This window comes from Mytilus californianus, unplaced genomic scaffold (assembly GCF_021869535.1).
Source record: "Mytilus californianus isolate M0D057914Y unplaced genomic scaffold, xbMytCali1.0.p SCAF_5, whole genome shotgun sequence".
Taxonomy (NCBI): domain Eukaryota; kingdom Metazoa; phylum Mollusca; class Bivalvia; order Mytilida; family Mytilidae; genus Mytilus; species Mytilus californianus.
In genome coordinates, this window is record NW_026262701.1 from 81,757,945 (window position 1) to 81,775,731 (window position 17,787).

Consider the following 17,787-nt stretch of genomic DNA (forward strand, 5'->3'; position numbering starts at 1 on the left):
ATACTGGATTCCTACCAAACTTGGACAGAAGCTTGTTTATGATCATAAGATAGTATCCAGAAGAAATTTTGTAAAAAAGAATCCAATTTATCTGTATTTTACTTTTAAATGGACTTAGTTTTTCTGCCAGTTAACATTACATTCACTCTGGTTAAAGCTTTTAAAATGTTAATAACTTTCTTACACTATACTGGATTTCTACTAAACTTGGACAGAAGCTTGTTTATGATCATAAGATAGTATCCAGAAAGAAATTTTGTAAAAATATTTTTCCTGTTTTTCTGTATATTATTTTACTTATATATGGACTTAGTTTTTCTGGCAGTTAACATTACATTCACTCTAGATCTGTGGTTAAAGTTTTTTAAATTTTAACATACATGTGATTCTCCTGGCAGGAGTTAAAATCTCCTCCTTTTCAGACCCTCTTCCGTCCCTCCCATTAAAATTTGAAATCTTCCGCTTTTTGAAAATGTCAATCTCGAAAAATTTTCAGTACAAATTTCTGTTTACAAAATAGATACGGACAGGGAAAAAGTCTGAGAAACTTGAAATTGATATGGGAAAAGTCAAAGAAAAACGGAAGTCACCATTTCCTGTTATTGAATTTGTGACAAAGGTAAATAGGAAATTAGCCTCGAGTAATCAATGAAGGTGTTAAGGATTAGACTGTATATACAACAACAAAAGATGATTGGCATTTACCTAGTAATCAACTAGCTAGTTTAATACACACATCTGGATGATTAAAAGTGAAATACTGACAGTGGAAAAGTTGTATAACAACGACTTTAATAAATTTTTGATGCTGAAAAAATGGAACAGTTTATACTGAACCTCAAAGTCAAATGAAATCAACTCAAATATGATATATATGGCTTGTTTTCTATCCAAGCCAATGGAATACCTATAGTTTGTCTTATAATTTGACAAATGCAAACTGTATGTTATCACCAAATACCCCAGTAGCATGTTAAAGAAGACCAAGTATCTAGCCAAATTTAACTCTGCCTGGAGAACAGATTTCAAATGGTGCAAGTCCAGTGCCAAGGGTCGAGACCATGCTTACTACACTTCTTGCAAAGCTGACTATGGTGGCCCTAATTACTTGACCAAAAATATGGAGACTGCTACCCACCAGAAAGCCCACAACTCTATCAATTCAACACCTTCTATTACAAACATGTTCAGTAGTGGTACCAAAGTTGACAATGTAGCTAAATCAGAGGTACTTTCTGCCAACTATGTATGATGGCTGATCACTTTATCTTGGAACTATATATGATGAATAAATATTTGAACCCCCCTTATCTTCTATTTTATCAAGTAAAAGTGGCTATGCAGGTGTTTAAAGGTATTGAATAATTATTCTTTTAACAAAAAAGGAAGATATGCAGTTTAAACACCTAAAAAAAATCTTGTGTATGTCGATAAAAAGGTCGATAAAAAATTTCCAGTTATGAGGCCCAAACTCCAGCTGAAAATTTCCAAATCTCCAGTTGTGGCTTGACAACTCTGTCACATGTCTGTTTTAATAACTTTATTAAACTATCCTGGATTTCTACCAAACTTGGACAAAAGCTTTTTTATGATCAGAAGATTTAAAAATAAATTTTTTTTGTTTTTGTTTTTTTGTTTTTTCCTTATAAATGGACTTAGTTTTTATACAACCGCAAAAAAATTTTGTGGTCGTATATTGGTATGACGTTGGCATCGTCGTCGTAGTCATTGTCGTCCGGCATCGTCGTCTGAAGACACATTGGTTTTCGCACTTTAACTTTAGTTTAAGTGAATGGATCTCTATGAAATTTTACCATAAGATTCAATACCACAAAAGGAAGGTTAGGATTGATTTTGGGGGTTATGGTACCAACAGTTAAGGAATTACGGGCCAAAAAGGAGCCAAAAATAAGCAATTTTGTAACTTCCAGACATAACTTGTGTGTTAGTGTATGGATCTCTTTGACATTGTACCACAAGGTTCCATATCACAAAGGGAATGCTGGGATTGATTTTGGGGGTAATTGCCTCAACATTTTAGGAATTAGGGGCCAAAAAAGGGGCAAAAAACAAGCATTTTTCTAGTTTCATGACAATAACTTGTGTGTAAGTGTATGGATCTTTTTGAAATTAAAATACAAGGTTCCATATCACAAAGGGAAAGGTTGAAATGAGTTTGGGGATAATTGCCCAAAACGTTTAGGAATAAGGGGCCAAAAATAAGCATTTTTCTAGTTTCCAGACAATAACTTGTGTTCAAGTGTATGGATCTCTCTGAAATTGTACTGCAAGGTACCATACCACAAAGGGAAGGCTGGGATTGATTTTGGGGGTAAATGCCTCAAAATTTTAGGAATTAGGGGCCAAAAAAGGGGAAAAAAACAAGCATTATTCTAGTTTCAAGACAATAACTTGTGTGTAAGTGTATGGATCTTTATGAAATTGTACTACAAGGTTCCATATCACAAAGGGAAAGCTGGGTTTGAGTTTGGGGGTAATTGCCCTAAACGTTTAGGAATTTAGGGCCAAAAAGGGGCCTAAGAACAATATAATTTTCCGTTTTAAATTGGTTATATCTGATTTATATATAAAAGTAAATAATAATGATATGGTTTGAATAGGTAAATTAAAATTTTTTAAGTTCTTAGACCACATTCATTGTGTGTCAGAAATCTATGCTGTGTCAAATATTTGATCACAATCCAAATTCAGTGCTGTATCAAGCTTGAATGTTGTGTCCATACTTGCCCCAACTGTTCAGGGTTCGACCTCTGTGGTCGTATCAAGTTGCACCTAGCGGAGCATTTTATTCTGCTTGTTAACCTTACATTCACTCTGTGGTGAAAGTTTTTAAAATTTTGATTACTTTCTTAAACTATTCTGGATTTCTACCAAACTTGGACTGAAGCTTGTTTATTACCAAAAGCTAGTATCTAAAAGGAAATTTTGTAAAAATATAATTCCTGTTTTTCTGTATAAATACTTAAATATGGACTTAGTTTTTCTTCTAGTTAACATTACAAACAGTCTGCAGTTAAAGTTCTTAAAATATTTATTAGATTCATAAAGAAGTATAGACACTGGGTTCTGGGGAAATCTTACAATTTTTTTATCTGTACTTATGTGTTTTATTTTTTTGATGGACCAAACTTATTGAGCTTTAATATGTATGCCATCATGAATTGTCATAGCAAAAAAAGGCGTAATGTTAAAATTCTAGTCACAAATCTCATACTTTTATGCATTTCAAATTTATTATGAAACACTTAACCTAAGATGCATTTATAACAACTTGAGTGAAGTAATTTTGCAGAATGGTAGGATAGACTTTTTTAAATTTAATTTGAATAGGAGATAGGTTGTAAACATCAAGGGGACAGTAATCCAAATACACAAAAATAACTAAAAAAAGTCTCATTCTTTCTATTATATATTCATTTATAAGAAAGAAAATATTGCAAATAAAATAATGTGAAAATACATGCTGCTGGAAATTGCTGGGCCAAAATATAAAATGGCTGTTATTAGAGGATGCTTCTTTTTAAACTATAATTGATATATATTCAATTAACTGATTTAAGCTTAGGTACTCCCACAACCTGGATATCTTGGCTTAAGTCACATATAGGTTGCATCTTCACAGATGGTTTACAACTAAATGGAATTTTAAATAACTTCAAACAAGTGTACATTTTTTAAATCTTGTCATGTTTTACCAAGAATCTATGTACTAAAGGAAGTGACCGATTGCATTGAGCCAAAACTCCTCTGAAACCATACAAAGTCAGAAATTTTTGTGATATGACACATAAATGTAATGTTTTGTTATTCCCAAATTTGTCTGAAACTGTTATTTTTCCACAGAAAACGCCAATTTTTGAGAATATATCCCAGTTCTGAGACTGTTATCGATCTTCGCTTGTATGCTTTAGTGCATGCTCAGTCGATGGGCTGCCTGCAAAATTTAAAGACTCTTTGTCTCAACACTTGCCCAATTGTACCGCAATTTCTCAGGCATCTTCTAGTTATCATGAAATTCTATTTAAGTCATAGCCTATTCTAAATATTTTGTTTTTTTTGTTAAAGCAAGCTGACAGTGAAATAAAGCTATTTGAATGATTTTCATTAAATTTTCCTGAGATAACATATTAATTTTTATTATATCCCCGCTTTCAAAAAGTGGGGGTATACTGTTTTACCTCTGTTTGTCCATCCTTCCTTCAGTCCATCAGTCTGTCAGTCTGTCTGTCCCATGAATATTTTCGTCACATTTTTCTCAGAAACTATAATTCAAGGATTTCTGAAATTTATTTTCAGGGTTTATATAAGTCAGCTATACCATGTTATGCGTTTTCAGATTCATCACTTAACAACTTCCTGTTTACCAAACACTTGTATCATTTTACACATGATAGCCAAGTTGAAAATTTTCGTCACATTTTTCTCAGGAACTACAATACAAGGTTTTGTGAAATTTGGTTTCAGGGTTTATATAAGTTAGCTTTACCGTGCGATGTGTTTTCAGATTCACCACTCAGCAACTTCCTGTTTACCGAAATATTTCATCAAGGGTATCATCAGTTGTTCTGTCATGTAATTAGGGCCCCACCGAATGGCGGCCGCCCTATAGTGATCAGTCTGTCCGTCCGTCCGTCTGTCCCTAACAAATTGTGTCCGCTCTATATCTAGAGAACCGTTATGATTTCAAAGTTTATACTTGACATGTATATTAACCAACACCAGAGGGTGTGTCATAATGTATGTACAACTTCCTAGGTCAAAGGTCAAGGTCAAAAACTTTGGTTTTAGTTGACAACCCCATGTCCTATGGTAAAGATCGTGTCCGCTCTATATCTTGAGAACTGTTATGATTTCAAAGTTTATACTTGCCATGTATATAAACCAACACCAGAGGGTGCGTCATTATTTATGTACAACTTCCTAGGTCAAAGGTCAAGGTCAAAAACTTTGGTTTCAGTTGACAACCCCATGTCCAGTGGTAAAGATCGTGTCCACTCTACATCTTGAGAATCGTTATGATTTCAAAGTTTATACTTGACATGTATATAAACCAACACCAGAGGGTGTGTCATAATTTATGTACAACTTCCTAGGTCAAAGGTCAAGGTCAAAAACTTTGGTTTCAGTTGACAACTCCATGTCCAATGATAAAGGTACAAATTTTTTACCACACATTATTCACAGCGGGGCCCACAGAGATGGCTCCCATCTCAATGATATCTAGTTTGTTTTATTACTGAAACAAAAGTTGGCCAGTTTTTGCATCAGGTATGAATATGTAGATTCCCGTAGAACATTTTTCAGAATTTTTAAGTTAGTAATGTTTCTCAATGCAGAAACATTTGTGAATTGCTTTATGCTGTCATTGCTGTGCATGGCTGTTTTGAACTTTAAATATTTTATTTTTCAGGTCTGACAAGACTGCACCAGGCACTACAATCAAGAAGAACTGTCAGAGTATGCTTTATTTACTTGTTATTTATAACTGAATATTAGTTTGCTGATGTATATGTACCAATGAAGGGGTACAGTTTTTATAATGTTTTAAAACCACTACTTAACTGTGCATAACATGGAGATGTTAATGTCTTATAACTTTTCACTGGAAATTAGGAAATTTCTTTTGGTCAAAACTTAGTCTTTGTCTCACATGCGACAAAAGTAACAGAATGTGAGACATAGGGAGTACTATTCAGCAACAGCATAAACTATTTGTATTAAAAAACCTTTTATTATGAAAGTTTTGCTGCCATATGTCTGTTGTCCTTAACCTCATTTTCTTGGTTCAGTGACAGCTTGAAAAAATTCTAGTTTTTTTTGCCCAACCTAGCATTATGTTTTTCGGTCTGTACGTCTGTTTGTTCTACTGTCCGTTCATCAGTTCATCTGTCCCGCTTCAAGGTAAATTTTTTGGTCAAGGTAGTTTTTGAAGAAGTTGAAGTCGAATTGACTGAAAACTTAAGTTCACATGTTCCCTATGATATGATCTTTCTAATTATAATACCAATTAACCCAAATTTGACAATCCACTGAAGATAGAAAATGACAGTGTGAGTGACGCACCCTTGTACTATAGCACATAATTTTTTGTAATGTGAATGTCTCACTTATTAAGAGTGATTAAATAACTTTATTTGGTATATGGGTCTCTTACAACGTCTGCATGTCCTTCAGACAAGGTTTCACTGACCTCAATCTCATTTCAGACTGATCAATGTTAAAGAAATGTGAATAGTTCTGTTTCTGAAATACTTTAAGCAGTTAGGTAAACTATATGTAGTTTATGTAATGATTGTAGGAAGTACATGTCAGTCTGGCAGGTTTCATCTGTCCTTGATCTCATGTTTATAGTTCATTGGTTCATGATGTAAATGTTGTGTTTGGTTTAGTTTTTATATGACCGCAAAAATTTTTGTTGTCGTATATTGGTATCATGTTGTCGTTGTCGTTGTCATAGTTTTTGTCTTCTTCCAAAGACGGATGGTTTCCAAACAATAACTTTAGTAAGTAAATAGCAATCCAAGAAATTTATACACAAGGTTTATTACTTCAAAAGGAAGTTTTGGATTAATTATGGGGGTTATGGTCCCAACAGTTTAGGAATTAGGGGCCAAAAAAGGGGCCCAAATAAGCATTTTAGTAGTTTCCAGACCATAACTTGTGTTTAAGTGTATGAATGCAGTCTAAGGAAGATCCAATCACATTTAAGTACAATGTATTTAAATGGGTAATTATGGTTGCAAACTCCATTAGAAATTTGAATTGAAATTATGACCATATCTTGAGGGGAAGAATTATTTTTGGGAAAAGGGAAAATGTGGGTGGGGGATATGAAAAAAATTTGGGGGAGGGGGTAAATAAGAAATTGTGGGAGGGGACAATTTTTTTTCTCATTTCAGATTTCAGATATTAAAAAGAAAATTTCTTCAAATATTTTTTTTTTTGCCAAAAAAAAGAGGGTGTTGGTGTTGGGTGGGGTTCAATTTGCAACAGCATAGTGTATTGCTCAAAAGCAAAAAAAATAATGTAAATTCAAATCATATAACCAATTCTAAGTTATTTGACTTCATTTATTCTGTGTCAGAAACCTATTATGTGTCAAATGTTTAATTAAAATCCAAATTCAGATCTGTATCAAGTGCTAATATTGTGTCCATTTTAGCCCCAACTGTTCAGGGTTGGACCTCTGCGGTTGTATCCAGCTGCGCTCAGCGAAGCAATTTATTTTTAGGTACTACCTATAAGTAATATGTCAACTATATTTAATGTATGGAAAATCTATCATTCTGTCTTTTTTCGTCCATATGAATATAGATACATGATATATCTGGCTATCTTCCTACAGTATTTGAGCTACAGCTTAAATATTTTGTAGGTTCTTTGTAAACATAGTGAAAGTTATATGTCCACAGATTTTTCTTCTAATACTCTCAAAATGAGTGGTATTTTCGGACTTAGTAAATTTCACAAGGTAGTCGGTCACCATCTGTCGTTGTTAACTTTACAATAATCCTCACCTCTGAAACTTGTAATCAAAATTTACGTTTTTTTGCAGCTGAACAATTCATGTGTGAATGATTCAACAAACATTTCCTCTATTGTCAAACCAGCATTAGTCAGTAAAGAAGAAAATGTCAGTCCTTCAGTTGTAAGTAGATGATCATGTTAAAAAGCTAGAAAGCAAGCTTCTTTTTCAGCCAACAATACATATAGATAAAAGCAACTATTATATATGTAACTGTTCACTAATTTTAATTTGTTGTTTGAAAAAAATATTTATGGCCCAATACCTATGACTTGATAATATTTCATTTTTTATGAATTTTGTATGCATTTAGAACTCTTCAACTAATACTTCATCTGAGTATAAAAAATATGATAATTCAAGAGCTACAATTAATAAATAATTTCTAAAATAGATCTATAAAAGGATAGATTGTACATAAAAAGCGGTTAAAAATATGCATTTGTACACACCTTTTTAGCTCACCTTGCCCAAAGGGCCAATTGTGCTTTTCTCATCACTTGTCATCCGTCATTCATCGTCTGTCGTTTGTCGTCCATTAACTTTTACAAAGATTTTCTCCTCTGAAACTACTGGGCCAAATTAAACCAAACTTAGCCTATATCATCCTTAGGGTGTCTAGTTTAAAAAATGTATCAGAGAGTTATTGCCCGTTAAGGTAAATTTTTCACAATTTTTTGTAAATTTTTGTAATCTTTTTCAAAAATCTTCTACTCTGAAAATACTGGGCCAAATTAAACCAAACTTGGCCTATATCATCCTTAGGATATCTAGTTTAAAAAATGTATCCGATGACCCCGCCAATCATCCAAGATGGACACCTTGGCTAAAAATAGAACATGGGGGTAAAATGCAGTTTTTGGGATATATCTCTGAAGCTAAAGCATTTAGAGCAAATCTGACACGAGTAAAAATGTTCATCAGGTGAAGATCTATCTGCTGTGAAATTTTCAGAAGCATCAGTCAACCCCTTTTTGGGTTGCTGCCTCTGAATTGGTAATTTTAAGGAAATTTGCAGTTTTTGGTTATTATCTCACTACAAACCAGTAAAAGTCTGAAATGGCCTATTTCTGTACTCGACTGTACTGATTTTTACTCGACCAGTCTGAATTGGTCTGAATTTTACTCGACATTACTCGACCCCAGTCTTAACCATACTCGACCGTACTGATTTGTACTTGACCCTTATCTTTGCCATTGAAAATAGTCTGAACTATTACTCGACCAGTCTGAAACAGTCTTAACCCATTCTCGACCTGTACTCGACCAATTTTTTCAGTCTAAACCATACTCGACCAAAGGTCTGAACAATACTCGACCAGTCTGAACCATTCTTGACCAAAAAACCTATACTTTTTTTCTAAATTCAGTTGGTAAAATTAATTTCTTTTTTTCTGACATGACAACAGCCACAATAAATTTAAAATAAAGATATATATAAAAACATATTTTTACATCCTTACATGGTTCTCAGATTTATCAAATAGAGATAGTTAAATTAAATTATCTTATATAATAATTTAATTATATTAATTTTAAAGTTTTAGAGTTTTGTTAAAAAAAAGATTTTCTTTTAACTAAAAACCACACCTTTACTGAGGGTAATGAAACCTTATTAAGGTGCTTCTTGTTTGGCATGTGTTTTTTTGTTTTTTTTTAACTTAATTTTCCTAAATTCCTAAAGAAAAACTATATAGGTTTCATGGTTACATACAATAGTTATATAATTATCTTTTTAATGAGGCAACAACAGCCAAAAAATCTCTGAAATTGTTTAACCTTATATTAGAAAAATATCTATTCTTATTATAATTTGGGATATATTATATATAATATATATCAAAAAAGGGATAAAAAAATTAAAGAAATAGATAAAATTGTTCTTCTGATTAGTGGTAAAGTATAAAGTAATACCTCCTGCTTGTGGCAAACTCATTTAAAAGATCACACCTGGTCAGAGAGTATTAATTTCTAATTAGCATTCATTAAAAATTGCAACATCCTGTAAAACTTAAATCGCAAGGCCTTTTGAATTCACTAGATAAGTAATACACGAGTTTAAGAAAAACTGGGCTTTCTTTTTACCTGTAAAACACACATGTACTGAGGTAATTAAACCTATTTAAAGTGCTTCTTGTATGCCATGTCTTTAATTTTGACAAAAGTTATTTAAATTTAATTGAAATAAATTTTTTCTGCAACTTTGGAACACATTTCCTTTTTTAAATGGTTATCAAGGATTGCTATGGAAGTTCTATTATCATGATTATATTAAATTCTTGGTTTTACAAAACAAAGGTGTGATTTTTAAAATTTATTAAGTTGCTTTATATACTATTTAAAATATATTTTAATAAAAAAAATGTTCACTGCATTATTAACTACACTCAACTGACACCATAAATCTATACAAGGCTTAAGTAAATGGTGAAAATTGTCCAGTAACCATAAAATATATCTGAAACATTCAAAAAAAATTTGAATAACATTGAAAATATTAGTCACATTTCAGTTTTAAGATTATTTGATCAGCTTGTTTTATTTTTATTTTAAAGGTGATATATATATGTAAGTGTTGACAAATATGGTGTTGAATTTATATTATGTTTATTGTGAAATTTTGGTTTCAATGCCATATTGAATACATTTTAAATTTCAAATTGTTGTTCAAATTTCTAGCCAGGGGAAATAGCTGTTAAAAACAGTTCGGAATCCTAAATTGATGAAATACAATAGATAGATACAAAAATTAGGTCTAAGTTGGTTAAGACTTAGTCAAGTATGGTTCAGACTAGGTCGAGTATGGTTCAGACTAGGTCGAGTATGGTTCAGACTAGGTCGAGCATGGTTCAGACTAGGTCGAGCATGGTTCAGACGAAAATAAAATGGTTAAGTACTGGTCGAGTACAAGTTCAGACTGTTAAGTATGGTTCAGACTACAGTCGAGTATTATCAAGTAAATTTCAGACCAATTCAGACTGGTCGAGTAAAAATCAGTACAGTCGAGTACAAATATAGGCCATTTCAGACTTTTACTGGTTTGTAGTGTCTTGAATATAGTACTAGATAGAGGTAAACTGTAAACAGCAAAATTGTTCAGCATAGTAAGCTCTACAAAAATGTAAACATGAACAAAATTATCATTTGACTTAATAAGGAGTTATTGCCCTTTAAGATCAATTTTTTCACAATTTTTGGTAAATTTTTGTCATCTTTTTAAAAAAAATCTCATCCTCTGAAACTACATAGCCAAATTAAACCATTCTTGGCCTAAATCATCCTTATGGAAATTAGTTTGAAAAATATATCCGATGACCTTTCCAATCATCCAAGATGGCTGCCTATGCTAAAAATAGAACAGGAGGTAAAATGCAGTTTTTAGCTCACCTGGCCCAAAGGGCCAAGTGAGCTTTTCTCATCACTTGGCGTCCGTCGTCCGTCGTCCGTCGTCGTCCGGCGTCGTCCGTCGTCGTCCGTCGTCGGCGTTAACTTTTTACATTTTGAACTTCTTCTAGAGAACCACTGAATGGAATGAAACCAAACATGGCATGAATGTTCCTTATGAGGTGTTGACCAAGTGTTGTTACTTTGTAGCCGATCCATCATCCAAGATGGCTGCCAGCGGGGGACTTAGTTTTACATAGGACCCTATGGGAAATGCATACAAATGACTTCTTTTAGAGAACCACTGAATGGAATGAAACCAAACATGGCATGAATGTTCCTTATGAGGTGCTCACCAAGTGTTGTTACTTTGTAGCCGATCCATCATCCAAGATGGCCGCCAGCAGGGGACTTAGTTTAACATAGGACCCTATGGGAAATGCATACAAATGACTTCTTTTAGAGAACCACTGAATGGAATGAAACCAAACATGGCATGAATGTTCCTTATGAGGTGCTCACCAAGTGTTGTTACTTTGTAGCCGATCCATCATCCAAGATGGCCGCCAGCGGGGGACTTAGTTTAACATAGGACCCTATGGGAAATGCATACAAATGACTTCTTTTAGAGAACCACTGAATGGAATTGAACCAAACATGGCATGAATGTTCCTTATGAGGTGCTGACCATGTGTTGTTACTTTGTAGCCGATCCATCATCCAAGATGGCCACCATCGGGGAACTTAGTTTAACATAGGACCCTATGGGAAATACATACAAATGTCTTCTTTTAGAGAACCACTGAATGGAATGAAACCAAACATGGCATGAATGTTCCTTATGAGGTGCTGACCAAGTGTTGTTACTTTGTAGCCGATCCATTATCCAAGATGGCCGCCAGCGGGGGACTTAGTTTAACATAGGACCCTATGGGAAATACATACAAATGTCTTCTTTTAGAGAACCACTGAATGGAATGGAACCAAACATGGCATGAATGTTCCTTATGAGATGCTGACCAAGTGTTGTTACTTTGCAGTTGGTCCATCATCCAAGATGGCCGCCAGCAGGGGACTTAGTTTAACATAGGACCCTATGGGAAATACATACAAATGTCTTCTTTTAGAGAACCACTGAATGGAATGAACCCAACATGGCATGAATGTTCCTTATGAGGTGCTGACCAAGTGTTGTTACTTTACAGTCGGTCCATCATCCAAGATGGCCGACAGCAGGGGACTTAGTTTAACAAAGGACCTATGGGAAATACATACAAATGTCTTCTTTTAGCGAACCACTGAATGGAATGAAACCAAACATGGCATGAATGTTCCTTATGAGGTACTGACCAAGTGTTGTTACTTTGCAGTCGGTCCATCATCCAAGATGGCCGACAGCGGGGGACTTAGTTTAACATAGGACCCTATGGGAAATACATACAATTGTCTTCTTTTAGAGAACCACTGAATGGAATTGAACCAAACATGGCATGAATGTTCCTTATGAGTTGCTGACCAAGTGTTGTTACTTTGCAGTCGATCCATCATCCAAGATGGCCGCTAGGGGGGGGGGGGGCTTAGTTTAACATAGGACCCTATGGGAAATACATACAAATGTCTTCTTTTAGAGTACCACTGAATGGAATGAAACCAAACATGGCATGAATGTTCCTTATGAAGTGCTGACCAAGTGTTGCTACTTTGTTGCCGATTTACTGTTCAAGATGGCCACCAGGATATTTTATTAAATAACGGGACCAATATTAATCAAAATTTGGCCTCAATCATTATTTGGGTATCTGTTATGATTTTTATCTATCTTTACATGATTTCTAAAACCAAAGTAGAGTCAGGTGAGCGACACAGGCTCTTGAGAGCCTCTAGTTGGGATATCTCTCTGAAACTAAAGCATTTAGAACAAATCTGACACAGGGTAAAAATGTTCATCAGGTGAAGATCTATCTGCTTTAAAATTTTCAGACGCATCAGACAACCTGTTGCTTGGTTGCTGCCTCTGAATTGTTAATTTTAAGGAAATTTAGCAGTTTTGGGTTATTATCTTGATTATTATACTAGATAGAGATAAACTGTAAACAGCAAAATTGTTCAGCAAAGTAAGCTAAACAAATAAGTTAGCATGATCAAGTTGTCAATTGATCCCTTCAGGAGGTATTGCCCTTTAAAGTCAATTTTTCACAATGTTTTGTTAAATTTTTGTAATCTTTTACTCATATCTTCTCCTCTGAAACTACTGAGACAAATTTAACCAAACTGGGTCACAATCTATTAAAAAATGTGTCTGATGACATGCCTGCTAACCAACATGACCGACATGACTAAAAATTGAACATAGGGGTAAAATTCAGTTTTTGGTTTATATCTCTGAAACTAAAGCAAAAGTATAATGGTTGCATTTTTCATTTTTGCCCCTTAAAGTCAGCTTTTTACAATTTTTCGTAAATTTTTGTAATCTTTTAAAAGAAATCTTCTCTGAAACTACTGAGCCAAATCATTTTAGATAGAGATAACTATATGCAGCAAGAATGTCAAGTAAAGTAAGATATACAAATAAGTAAGCATGACCAAAATTGTCAATTGACCCCATAAAAACACAAAAACAGAGAATTTTGTCATGAATTCTATTTTTGTCTTTGTTATTGTAGAGTGTCTTTTGTTTAATATGTACTGCAGCATATAGACCAAGGTGAGCGACACAGGCTCTTGAGAGCCTCTAGTTACTGGACTTATTATGGTATACTGTTGTACGTCTGTGTGTTGTCAACATGTTGGACAATAACTCAAAAAATGCATGGTTAATTGTTTATATCTGTTGATGTAAGCTCCTTTTTTTAGCTCACCTGGCCCGAAGGGCCAAGTGAGCTTTTCTCATCACTTGGCGTCCGTCGTCCGTCGTCCGTCGTCGGCGTTAACTTTTTACAATTTGGACTTCTTCTAGAGAACCACTGAATGGAATGAAACCAAACATGGCATGAATGTTCCTTATGAGGTGCTGACCAAGTGTTGTTACTTTGTAGCGGATCCATCATCCAAGATGGCCGCCAGCGGGGGACTTAGTTTAACATAGGACCCTATGGGAAATACATACAAATGTCTTCTTTTAGAGAACCACTGAATGGAATGAAACCAAACATGGCAAGAATGTTCCTTATGAGGTGTTGACCAAGTGTTGTTACTTTGAAGCTGATCCTTCATCCATGATGGCTGCCAGATGGGGACAATGTTTAACATAGGACCCTATGGGAAATACATACCAATGTCTTCTTTTAGAGAACCACTGAATGCAATGAAAACAAACATGGCATGAATGTTCCTTATGAGGTGCTGACCAAGTGTTGTTACTATGAAGCTGATCCATAATCTAAGATGGCCGCCAGCGGAGGACTTAGTTTAACATAGGACCCTATGAGAAATACGTACAAATGTTTTCTTTTAGAGAACCATTGAATAGAATGAAACCAAACATAGCATGCATGTTCCTTTTGAGGTGCTGACCAAGTGTTGTTACTTTGAAGCTGATCCTTCATCCATGATGGCTGCCAGATGGGGACAATGTTTAACAGAGGCCCCTATGGACAATACATACAAATGTCTTCTTTTAGAGAACCACATACTGAATGGATTGAAACCAACATGGCATGAATGTTCCTTATGAGGTGCTGACTAAGTTTTGTTACTTTGAAGCTGATCCTTCATCCATGATGGCCGCCAATGGGGGGACTTCCTTTAACATAAGACCCTATGGGAAATACATACAAATGCTTCTTCTAGAGGTGCACTGAATGGAATGAAACCAAAACATGGCATAAATGTTTCTTATGAGGTGCTGATTAAGTGTTGCTACTTTGTTGCCGATTTACTGTTCAAGATGGCCACCAGGATTTTTTATTAAATTACAGGACCAATATTAAACCAAATTTGGCCTCACTCATTATTAGGGTATCTGTTATGATTTTAATCTATTTTTACATGATTTCCAAAACCAAAGTAGAATCAGGTGAGCGACACAGGCTCTTGAGAACCTCTGGTTTATTATTTTAATCTTTTGATTCTACTTTTCTAAGTTATGGGATTTTATTCATTAATAAATGGTGATTTTTCAGTTTTCAGGAAGTTATTCAAAAATGCTTGGAGCAGTTTCCTTGAAACATGGTAACTGGTTGAAATAACCTCCCTTGTGTTTTTTATTATAAAATAATGACAGAGGAGTTATGTAACTTGACTCGTTAAAAAAGGGAGGCTATTTTATATATTTTTATATTCAACCAACGATTCCCAGTCAATATTGTACTGCATGGCTTCCCATACATATACTTTTACATGTGTTAGATTTCAATGCAAAAACTGATCTGATCTCCTGAATGTGTGCATTTGTTAACTAATAACTAATATCATCAGTACTTCCACTAGCTTAAGACCTGGCCACACATTCATCATAAATGGAACTGTCAGTGTCAGACTCTATATCACTGTATGAAATTTGTCTCTCAGACTTTTCTGATTCAGAGTTCACGGGGTATAGATCATTCACTATTGTTATTGAATTTCATCAAGAAAATCTAAATCTCAATCTTTTCAAATAAAACCTAGTAATTGTGGTGGCGGTAGAAAGATGTAAAGCAATACTATCCTGACTTGCCATATTTCTGCAGCGAAATTTGTTTACTCTAACATCAGAAGTGATTTTTCATTTCCAGCAAAGACTAAAATATTTGATAATTCCCTGACCTTTTACGGCATTTCTCTGGAAAAATATTATCACAGACATCATATATTTAAAATAAGAACTTATTTAATTGGACACAAACTGTCATGGCAGGTCTCATATAGTGATTATGATCATTATCTTTTTGGTTTGAAGGTGATATCAAAAATAAAAATAAGAAGATGTGGTATGATTGCCTATGAGACAACTCAATCTCCACAAGAGATACAGAAATTAACAACTTTAGGTCACCATACGGTCTTCAGATTGCACTTCAGTAAATATAGACAATGCAATTTCACATAGGAACTCTCTTTAGAGCCATTTTTGTAAAACTGTGCCCCTTTTACTATGAATTTCGTAAAAAAAAATTGCACTACTATGTAATTCAAAGGTCAAAACATAGGGATGTGTTGCATATTTTTAACATTAATATGCCCCAAACTTCTAAGAATTTAAACTTATACTAAAATTCTGTTCTTAGCACTACCTTTACTTTGGGCCTTCCTCAGTATTAAATAGTCACCGCTACCATGAGTTTTAAGACTGGTAATATTTCCAAGTTATGTCCTTTGAGATGAAACATAGAGATCAAATCTGGGAATTAGTACATAAATAAAACAAAATATCTGAGTATTATTTATCTCCTAAAAAGAGACATGGCTTGTGAAACAGCTGTATTAATAAAAAAGAGCAATCTTCAACAATGAGTTGAAAACAAATGCAAAAATAGTGTTTTACAGTATCTTTTTAATTTTAATACATTGCTATGAAACATGAAATACAGGTCATATGCAATTTAAATTTTTATTTTGTCATTTATCATTTTTGGATATCTGTTATCACTAGATCTCTTAGTCATAGTTGCATTAATTCTTCAATAACAGTATTGGTAATGATAAAAATGATAAGCTATATTTTTTTCTTTTAATTAGACTGGTGATAGGTATAATGAAACAGTAATTGATGATGGAGCTAACGAAGAAACTGAATTGTTTTTATGTAGAGGTAAATTTTATGAACAAAAGGTCACTGTATGGCCTTCAGCAATGAGCAAAACCCATACGTAAAGTCAGCTATAAAAGGCCTGAAATGACAAATGTAAAACAATTCAAACGAGAAAACTAAGTACAAAAAATGACCAAAAAAGAAATTCATTGTAACCTGTGTTATCTGACACACTAGGGGACAACAAAAAAAATTATCAAATTAAGCAGGGTGTTGGAAAACTCATGTTTTTCTGCAAGGATAGGCATAATTTTGGACCATGAAAAAATGTGGGTTAAAGCAGGATGTTGGAATACTCAGATGTTGGATTAGGCAGGTTACACTGCATGTATGTTACAAAATAACAAGCGACAACCACTGAATTACAGGCTCCTGACTAATTAATCACTCAACAGGTTCCTGTTTACTGAAACATTTGGGTGGGAGTATCATCAGTGAGCAGAAGCTCGCAGTTTCACTTGTTTTCATCATCTCACAGAATTTATTTTTCCATGTCAGTTCAATTAAAAAAGGTCAAAATTTCCATTGATTTTTCGGATTGGAAACATGCATGAACATTTGTTTACAACAATAATTTTTTTTACATAATGTTTGTGATAACACTTTCCATATTTGACTTTCAAACTTATATTTAGTTTGTCAGTGCCTGCACTCTAATATTTGATGGACCTAATTATGTTTGAATTCTAGTGGATTTTGTCAAATTACACCAAAAGCTCTACTTTTGCATTGCCTTTTGTTGTTGTAAATTTTTATCGCTTTATAAGAAAACTTCACTCTTCATCAGATTGAAATATTTATTTTCTCGATACAATGGTCTTATCATTTGGGGCCAAATAAAACCCTTATGAAACGTACTCCTTTGGTGCTTCTGAAACAATTTTCTAGATTTGCTTTTTTCAGGATTGCTCAAACCAAAAAATGCAAGAGTCAAGGATTCGAAGAACTTGAATATGTTAGAATTTAAGAAATGTATGTTTAAGTCATATGTATAATGTAAGGTACATAAACAAACAAAATGTTAACTGCATAATAGCAGCATAAAATAGCTACAATTTATCAAAAGAGTTTCATAGTTGCCAGTTAGCAAGTATCATATACATGTATATATAAATATATATATAGT

The 17,787-nt window shown here is 33.9% G+C and overlaps 1 protein-coding gene across 1 annotated transcript in view; it reads left to right on the top strand.

Moving 5' to 3' along the window:
- Positions 1 to 17,787, top strand: part of LOC127702782 (uncharacterized) — a 35,584-nt gene that overhangs the window by 7,259 nt on the left and 10,538 nt on the right. The window contains exons 5-7 of the mRNA XM_052207085.1: positions 5,432 to 5,478; positions 7,577 to 7,669; positions 16,589 to 16,661. Of these exons, the coding sequence (XP_052063045.1) occupies positions 5,432 to 5,478; positions 7,577 to 7,669; positions 16,589 to 16,661 (213 nt within the window). The remainder of the gene's footprint in view (positions 1 to 5,431; positions 5,479 to 7,576; positions 7,670 to 16,588; positions 16,662 to 17,787) is intronic.